General features: G+C 42.6%; 1 protein-coding gene across 5 annotated transcripts; it reads left to right on the plus strand.

The window, feature by feature from the left end:
• Nucleotides 1–2,715: 2,715 nt before the first annotated feature.
• LOC306931200 (uncharacterized protein) lies at nt 2,716–9,865 on the plus strand. Of its 5 annotated transcripts, none has more exons than XM_079512447.1 (3): nt 2,716–2,976; nt 4,004–4,214; nt 6,305–9,865. In XM_079512447.1, exon 3 carries the CDS (start codon nt 6,434–6,436, stop codon nt 8,063–8,065), a length of 1,632 nt encoding a protein of 543 aa, XP_079368573.1. In that variant the 5' UTR covers nt 2,716–2,976; nt 4,004–4,214; nt 6,305–6,433; the 3' UTR covers nt 8,066–9,865. The 5 variants fall into 5 exon arrangements, with proteins under 5 accessions (XP_079368573.1, XP_079368574.1, XP_079368572.1 ...); XM_079512446.1 differs by lacking the exon at nt 2,716–2,976 and adding an exon at nt 3,653–3,920; XM_079512448.1 differs by lacking the exon at nt 4,004–4,214.

A 9,865-nucleotide genomic window follows, 5' to 3' on the forward strand; every position in this document is an offset into this window, starting at 1 on the left:
AACATACATCTGCACAATATCTTTTAATTTTCAAACTCTATTGATTATATTGTGTACAGTACACTACTATTTATCACCAAAAGTACGTTGAACAACGTGCAGAAAAGCACATTGTTTCCGCATGTCGGTCCGTTGGTGTGTCTAATCTGCGCGTGCGTCCCGTGTGCAGTGCAGTGTGCCCAGTTATTTTGTATTCTAGACAGAAAGCATCACTAGCGGCCTCAAACATAGACAGTTAAAGCTTTTTGTTGACATATTAATCACGTGTTAAGCAAAGATTTTTGCATTAAAGGCAAGATAACACACTTCACCATCCACCCACACAAGATGGATGCACAAGATGGATCATGGCGTAACTTGTACAATATCTTTGCCGTTATCATACATCTTTAAGTTATTTATTAGCTCTGGTCCATAGCCTTAAGGACTTCTGGTCCATAGTTAAAGCTTATATATTTATAAAATACCACGGTCCAGAAAGCTGTGTCCTTGTCGACCGGTGCAGTTGGCCATCAGCAGATTTTGACACCATGATAGTATGGCCTATTTTTGTTTACTCTTAGGGTGGGACGATATGGGTACCTCACGATACGATATCTGGCGACATTAGGCCCTTGATAACGATAATATCACTATATTCGATATATTGCAAGAGATTTCATCAACGATATATCACGATATCTGTAACTAAAAAAAAACATAAAAGGCAAAACTTTGGAATTAGGGAGGACAATACAATATATATTGCAGGAGGAAGTATCGCGATATTGATATACTGGCACAAGCCTATGGAGTATGCCTAGCTCAAAGGCATTAGAGCTATGGACCAGAGCTAGAGTATGCCAGTATGGACTGGACTGTGCTTAGTGCTAGAATACATAACCTCATTCTGGTGACCTAATAATAGGCGTGCTATTTTTTTTTTTTTAAACAACATAGGCCTAATCTTGACAGCATTGATTATTTCTAATGACATATTGGTATTGCTTCATGTTTTATTCTTTGGCAACTTGAATGGCTTATTTCTGATTATGCTTTCACAAATGTTATGGCCAACGGTGACACCATGTGGACGTTTTGAGGAATAAATCATGAGTGGGTTGCTTGTTGTTGCTACTGTATTCGAAAACAAACAAAAACACTTTTTATTTGTAGGATTTCCTTAATTTAAGATGTACTGAAGGATGCACTTGATGTAATATATTACCTCCAAAAATAAAATAAATACGGCAAAATATAAGGCCATGTAAGAAGACATAATCTATATAGTAATGATTCATCAACCAGTTCATGAGCTGGAATGGATTATTAAACATCTATCGCCTAACTACATATATACAGTGGTGGAAAAAGTACGCACATGTTTTACTTGGTCTAAGTAAAAGTATCAATATTGCAATGTAACTCCTGTATTCAAAATGTACTCAAGTAAAAGTACAAAAGTATCTGCATCAAAAGTTCTAATATTGCAGAATGTCAAATTTCACACATTCAAAATGTGTACAAAACGTTTGAAAATAGCCAATCTACAAGCTCACAATGCGTCACATCGCATTGTGTGCTTGTAGATCTGATATTTTCAAATGACCAATGTATATAGGGTTGAAGTGGTTAATATGTGTTTTGAACTGTTTTCTAATCAAAATTAAAATATTCGAAGTAACTAGGCTATAGTAACTAAAGTTTTCAAATAATTGTAGTGTACATGGGATGAGTTTCATAGCATCCAGCCCTCCGCTACCACCTCAGGCCTATAGCTAGCTATCCTGACCAGCTTGTTCGGATTACACTGAGACAGTAAAGAAGAGTCAACCAAAGAACAAGATTTGTGTACCGCTCTCAAAGAGCACAATTCCAAACTGGACCCAGTAAAGTCTTTCTTACTGTTTATATGATTTTTTTTGTCATGTCATTAAATGTTTCCGTTTAAATGAGAATGAAGGATCCCAATGGAAGCAAGCCACATAGGCTTTCTTGGGTTTTAAATTTTAGCAGACCATGTACTGATCGAACTGTGCTCTCCTGTGGAAACTGTTAATAAAGAATTCAATCAATCAATCAATCAAAAAGAGGACACGGGCTGTTTTCAGACTGGTAGAACATCTGCATCAACCTGTGTTACACATAGACATACAGTATATCTATGGTGTTACACAACAATTTACAATTTAGGCATTTAGCAGACGCTCTTAATCCAGAGCGATTTACATTAAGCAAGAACAAAAAGCATGGGAATACACACGTTGAAGTACTGTTGTATTCTCCCAAGAATAACAACTTCCCTACCTTCCTGTAGAGCCTTTTTCCTCAGGTGGAAAGCCTGATGGTGACGTGAGGTTAGTAGAGCCTCTGTGTTGTTGGCACTCTCCCTCATCCTTTTACTCAGCACTTCATCTTTCTATGAAAATGTGGTTCTCAAAGTGGGGGACCCCTGGGACTATAGGGGCCCAGATTGGTTGTTAGGAGGGTGTTAATAAATCAATCAATCAATGTTCAAATGGAACCAAAATGGCCCTAATTTACTATGGCTAATGAACACTCCAAACTGGAGGCAGGGTCGGGTAAAAATGACAAACTTACAAAGTGTGAGAAGTAACCCCTAGTACTATCAATATTATGGGTACTATTAGATAGGGTGACCCCCCCTGCTGTAGGCGGCGGTAGCGAGTATTGTGCGAATGACAATGATTCACTTAAGTACCGCGCTGGCTCCATCGTTGGCGCCAGATGAGCGAGCGAGAGAGATCCAGAGAGGAAGAGAGAGAAAGAGAGACACCGTCCGGCCGCCACTGAGACATCGACATCCAACTCCACAAGCAGCAGCTTCCAGCCAGAGTTCAGACTGACTGAGCCCCTCACTCACTCAGCTCCTCCTCGGAGTCACAAAGCAAGCCCCCAACTAAAGCGATCTTTTACCACCACCACCCAACAACAATCAAAGACAGTGCTCACTTCGTGCGTGGGGGGAAATACAAGGTGGGTGTGTAGTAGACGCATAAATACACTACTCTGTTGATTTGATAACACTAGGTGATCTTTAAAAAAAACACTCTTAAGGAACGGATTATTAGTTTGAAGGTATCACTGTAACATGAACGTTTACGTAGCGACTTTGAGGCATAGCGACTAAAGCCAACTTCGTATGTTAAAACGTTTTATTATTTTGTACTTTTTGTTGTTGATGCTGCAGAAATAACCCTCGTTCACCTGGATGTCAGTCAACGTATGTTCATATTAAACGGTGCTGGGGGTTTTGTCAATCGTTTTCTCAACATTCTCACAATAAGAACTTTTATTTAATATAAGAAATTAAAGGCAGGCATCTGGAGAACTCATCCCGACCAGCCGAGGCCCTGGAGGATACTAGGGACTAGGAAGGATTTGCTGTGAAACTAAACTAGAATAACACAACATGTATAGTTTCTGGGGCTGTAGTTTAGATACTTTGTTATTGACCAGAAACCATACAACCGATCATCGCATCTAATCTTGGGTCAGGCAGTGACAGACTTGAAGGGAAAGGTCTCGTTTCCCCAAGTGTTTTCAGAACGTTTCCTCTCCGTTTTGTTGTTGTTTTTGACACAATTGTGTGATCATCCATCCGTTTATAACGTCATAGTGGTGGAAAACGTGACGTCGACATTTTTTTCCCGGTTGGTTGTTTGACAATAGCGTCATTTTTCGGTGTTCGCAAAAATCGCAACGCAATCGTCCTCCTCAATAACGGGGTGTTAGCTTCATTAGCCCGGCGGGTGTAGCAGCTGCGTTGCCCTGCTAGTTAGCTTTGTGCTGGTGGCTAGTTAGCTTTAGCATTAGCAGTGTTGTTGTGTTGCTGCTGGGACGTTGCTGTGTCGCATTGAAGCTCGTCTTGTCGCCCCTCTCTTCCCGTCAAACAACCCTCGACTGGCTTAAAAATACCCGTAAGAAATACTACTAAGTTGTACGCTTTAACTTGCTGTTGATGTGTCGTGTTTTACTGTTTTTTTCCGTGCTGTTTTTGTAGCCGTTTCTCGTTGTGCAAGAAGAGGGCTCGTTCTGTTCCCGGGCTTTTGGCTGAACCGAACGTCGTCTTCAACGTTAGCCATCTTTGTTTCCTGCTAGTAGCAGCAGCAGCAACAAGAGGCTTACAGGAGCTTAATGTTGTTGGCAGTCTGCTGTGTGGAAGCAAGTCTGTAGCTGGATATACCGATCTAACGGAATCAATTCCAGACGAGGTTAGTGTCTTTAGTTTGTGTGTACATGGCGGCCAGGAATACATTTCGTAGCCGTGTTGGATGTTAATTTTGTATTTGTTATCGAGCTAAACCAGTGGTCTCGAGACTAAGGAGAAGAACGTCTGCGCTCGCGCTCAGCTGTGCGGGGCTTAGCTTAGCGGCTATTTCCACCACCGATACAAAAAAACACTAACGTTATATTCTACATAGAATGCGGTGTTTTTTTTTGTTCTTTACGGTTTGTCTCGAGCGGGCGGTTGTATTTACTGTTTTAAAACACTGGCCTCGAGCCGGGAGGGTCTCGCTTAACTCCCGATTAAGGGCGGAAGGAAGCTAACGGTGTTAACGTTAGCATGCTGAGCTCGCGCTGGCAGCCATCTTAGGTTGACATCATGTCATGTTGGCTTGCTAGCTGCTGGAGGAAGGACAAGATGGCCTGTTAACGCTGCTGCGCACGCCCTTCTCCCTTCCGTGTTGCCCGGCGTGTATTAAACGGGACAAAACTGCGTAAGAGAGGCCCGACTTTATGGATCATTATCTTCTATTGGATCATTGTTAACGCTGCTTGTTGATCGCATTTAAGCTGCTAGTTGCATGCTAAACGAAGCTAGTTAGCGGGCTAAATGAGCCAACGCATTAGCGGCTAACACAATGCTGTTGTGTCGTTAACCAGTTCCCCCCCAACAACCACAGTCTGCTAACTAGCGGCTATGGAGGCTATTTGTAGCTGTTACGGTGCTACTAGCTGTCAAACTGATTAGTGCCGGTGTTTACTCTTTTACTCGTGTTGTGATGTAGTTGGCATTGATTCTTAAAACGACAAACGACCGTTTGTTCTTTTACATGCCTCCTTTGCATTCTGTTCGCCGCCCTGTTTGCCCTGCCACGTGTTTGTGCATTAAGAAGGCAGGTTCAGCAGGTAGCCCACAGCAGTCCTTAGCTGGTCCACTGATGCTCCTCTTGTGCGCTAAGTTGGCTAGCGAAGTGATCACGTAGCTTGCTAGGTGGTATGATGTTAAGCTATCAGTCTGGCATTGGACCACACAGAGTGCAATATAATTATGCTATATATTATGTCATCCATATTAATTATTATGCGATTGTGAGGTATCCATCTGCGTAGGCATGAGCCATTTGTTATATCATTTGGCATTATGTCTCAGTATTGTTTGTTTTTTTCAATATATTGCGCGTCTTTCAGAAACAACACCATATGGGCAGGTTTTCTCAGTGCGTGCATGGCTATTGGCTGCAGTAAATGCAAATAGGCAGGCACTTATAGTAACATCACCTGTCTTCCCTTTTGACTATTATAATGTAAAATGTATACATATATTATCCTGTTGTGTATTCCCTGTCTTTGTAGTGATTGTGAACCAAATGTGAATTGTTAATGTTAATTTTAACTGGTGCAGGCTGTAATTGGGGTGTGACATGTCTTTCTGGTGGAGTTTGAGAACTAACATTTGCATTGCAATTGTTCACCCCATTCCTTAGCAGTGTGGAACTTTATATTTGGTTTATTGTTTCAGTATTGTCTAGACACATTTTATATGTAGAAGTATTAGAGAAAAAAGGGATCCTGCACACTTGCATAATTAGATTTAGGGAGCAACGTTTCGGTTGTTAAGACCTTCATCAGGCATGCCTGATTTAGAAGTATTGACAAAACATTACTTGCATGGACCACTATTATCTTTGTCACTGATTTAACCTGTATTTTTGCACAAATTCAGAAACTACCATACCTACCTAGTTCATATATGAACACTTAACACATGCATAGACAATTAGCAACTTACAATAAGCAAGGTACCATAATCATACAAACAGAATGCAGAGAGACAGGTTCTTGATTTACCTGGAATCCAAGCACTATACTACCAGTCTAAACGATAAAACTATCAAAATTACGATATGTGCATTTAAACTATAGGATACCAGGTAAACAATGAACCTTAAATAATATCTAAATCATATTCTTAACATAGCATGCATATGTGAAGGTTATTTTAGTGTTGGCACCATATTGGTCCTCTTTTGCATACTGTCATGACACCCATTTTGTCTTTTTTCCCCCGCTCTTGCAGGACGACTGCTGACAAAGGCACAAGTGCTCCAGAGAGTGCAGCTGAGCAGAGAGCTCTAGAACCCGATTCCTTTTAAAACAGTTAGCATCCGGCACGAAAACGGAGGTCGTAGGGCTGGAGTGTGTGCTCATGGCCGAGTCGGAGACTGAATGTGACACTCCGGGCCTTGACACACTTGGGTCGGAGTGTGTCATTGCCCACAGTGTCGACCTACACTATGGAGCAGAAACTGAGATTATGACAGAAGAAAAGGGCCGATTGGAGTTGGAGATACACAGCTCCGATCTGGCTAAGATCCAGGGGCTGGGGCCAGATGGGCTGGGACATGTACAGTGCGTTGAGGCCATTATTGCAGAGTCTGACCATGATTACACCAAGGTGGACCATACGGAGATGCATTGCTACACAACTGCTGAGATAAAGACATCGCACGAGGCTCTGCTGGGTGAGGTGCTGCTGAAGGCAGAGGCTGAGCACATGGTCAAGGTGGAGTCTGACCACGGAGGGGAGCTGACCGTGGAGTCTGAGAATGGCGTGATCATACACGAGGCCCACGGCCTCCAGTGCAACGAGTGCGGGGAGATCTTTGGCAGCATCGCTGATCTCCACCAGCACTTTGAGATCCACAAAGACCTCAATCCTTACATCTGTGTCCACTGTGGTGAGAGCTTTGCGGTGGAGGCGAGCCTCAAGCAGCATATGAAGATCCACATGAAAGAAAAGCCCTACGTCCCTACTGGAGTTGAGATGGTTGGCAAGTGCTCCTCCGTTATGGATGCCTTCGGTCTCAAGTCTCACCAGATGATCCACTTGCCGGAGAAGCCCCACAGGTGCTCGGAGTGCGGTAAGAGCTTTGCGGCTGCCATCACCCTAAGGGAGCATATGAAGTTGCATTCGGAGGACAAACCTTACAAGTGTACCCAGTGTAGGAAGAGCTTTGTTCGTAGGAGGCATCTGAAAAAGCACCAGGAGCTCCATGCACGTGAGAAGCCCTACACCTGCGGCCAGTGTGGAAAGGGATTCGCCACGGCTTCCAACCTGAAACAGCACCAGAAGACTCACGCCGGAGCAACAAGTGACAAGCCCCACCAGTGCCCACAGTGTGGGAAGTGCTTTGCAGCTGCCGCCACTTTGAGGGAGCACCAGAGGATCCACTCCGGGGAGAAGCCTTATAAATGTAACCAGTGCAGGAAGAGTTTTGTCCGCAAGCGCCACCTGAAAAAGCACCAGCTGGTCCACTCTGGAGGGAAGCCCTACAGGTGCTCTCAGTGTGATAAAGGCTTCAACCACTCATCCTCTCTCTCTCGACACCACAAGACCCACCTGCAGAACATGTACCCGGCTCAGAACCAGCTGGTCCCAGTCAAGGGCTTCTACAAACGGGGGGTGCATCAGGGAGAGAAACCCTACATGTGCAACCACTGCGAAAAGGGCTTCAATCATTCCTCTTCCCTGTCTCGCCACCAAAGAGTCCACTCCGACGCCAAGGCTTACACATGCGGCCGCTGCGGGAAGAGATTCACGCACTCCTCATCCCTCGCCAGACACCAGAGGGTTCACATGGAGGATAATAAGCAGCAGCTGCAGCTGCAGCAGTTCAGCCCCATGTCCCCACAGAAGGTGTTCCTTCCCGTACCTGTCAAGCGCGAGCGCCAGTCAATTATGGCCTCGGATAAGCCCTACAGGTGCTCCCAGTGTGGCAAAGGCTTTAACCATTCATCTTCCCTTTCCAGGCATCATAGGATTCACATAGATCAGTAAGACAGTTATATTCCTAACCCCATCCCACACTTGCGCGTGCACACCATTTCTGTTTCACAAAAGTTCCAGCTTTGATTATAGTCACGGCAAACATCAGGACACCCCATAGGTAGTAGTGGTTATAGGCCAACACATTGCAACATTCTAAATAGATGACTTACAACACATGGACAATGTCTCTTTCTTTAAGGGGAGGCCTGACACGTAGAACTGTTTGAGCTGTTCATGGCTGGATACGTTTGTTTGACACATACCCAGGACATTCTGCTCAGTTTGAAGAGGTTGTGACAATAGATGTGTATGAACATGTACACGTGTTTGTGGATTGTACCTAACTTGCTCTAGGACCTCTTTTGGACGCTTTTAAAATGTTATTTGATAATCTAGATGATAAAATGTTGCCCAAATACAAGAGAGGAGAAAAAAAAGAAACTTTACCCTCCAGGGTATTCTTAATGAATTTGAATCCAGTTAATGTGAGGCTGGTTATGCAGGTGGTGAACAAGGTTATATTGTGTTGATTTAAATCAGCTATTTCTTCTAGGCCCAAAATCCATGTAAAAAAAAAAAGAGAGAATCTTATGTAAATGTAAATGTACTGAATTTTTCTTTTCATTTTATGTGTATAGTTGACTATTGTGCTGTTCTGTTCCAGAAGATTACATTTTTGATGGTAAGATCTGTCTCCACCCTTATACATTTTGTTTTCCCATTAAGAATTTTTTAAGTTTTATTTAGTCTTTTTGTTTCAAGACCTTTTCAGGACATGCAGTGGCTCACATACAGACTGATCTAGGATTTGGGCTCCACCAGCTTCTATATTTATCGGGTTGTTTTTTGCTGTGTCTATGATGGGTGTTGGCACTGCTGAATAGGCTGTATATAGAGAGAAAATACTGGCCCAGACCATGATTATGTCACGGGAGGATGCGATTTATATCGTAAATAAAGATCCTGGGTAGCATATTCCAACAAAGACCTGTGTCCTAATTATTTACTGACCATTTCCCTCTGTGTAACAGCACCAGATGTACATTACATGCAATGATGCCCACTTTTATTGCTTTGGAGACTAATTCAATTACCTATGTATAAAATATAGTTGACTTTTATTCGTGTCCTACAAAATATCATTACTTGGACAAACGGATCAGTTGTGCATACTAATAACAATTTAAAAAAGAAATACAGGAGAAAAGCTTGCTTTTACAGGACTTTCAGAATTTTTTTCTGGGTTCCATGGGATTGTGCTACATTTACTGTTGTGTGTAAGATACCTTTTACAAACGGATGTATTTTTTTAGATATGGTTTGGGTCACATGAAAGGGAATGAGAGATAACCGCTATGGGAGTGAATATGGTGAGCAATATGTTCATTTTCTTTGGATAACAAATTGTACTTCAAACCGTAGCATATAGGTTTCTTCCTTGTGTTAGATAGGTGCCTTATTGCATGCTATGTAGAGATGTATGCTGAGCTATTTGGGGGGGCAAACAAGAAAAGGGTTCCAATCCTTTGTTCTTGAACGTCTTACCCATACTAACTTACCCCATATTTTAATTTGAAATCACTGATAACTATTTTATTGCTTTTATGTATACTACCATGTGTTTTCACTGTTACAAACCATTGTCTTTGATTTAATTTCTTCCCCCAATATTTCTCAATGGCCTCACTGTAGAGAATAATGTATAATTCATCCATATAGGCTTCTCTCTTAAGGGTAAACCTTGTAACATCTCTTCCCAACTGCTGAGTGGCACATATATGGATAAATAAAAAAACATAATTGACTCTA

Source organism: Electrona antarctica (assembly GCF_951216825.1).
Source record: "Electrona antarctica genome assembly, chromosome: 10".
Taxonomy (NCBI): domain Eukaryota; kingdom Metazoa; phylum Chordata; class Actinopteri; order Myctophiformes; family Myctophidae; genus Electrona; species Electrona antarctica.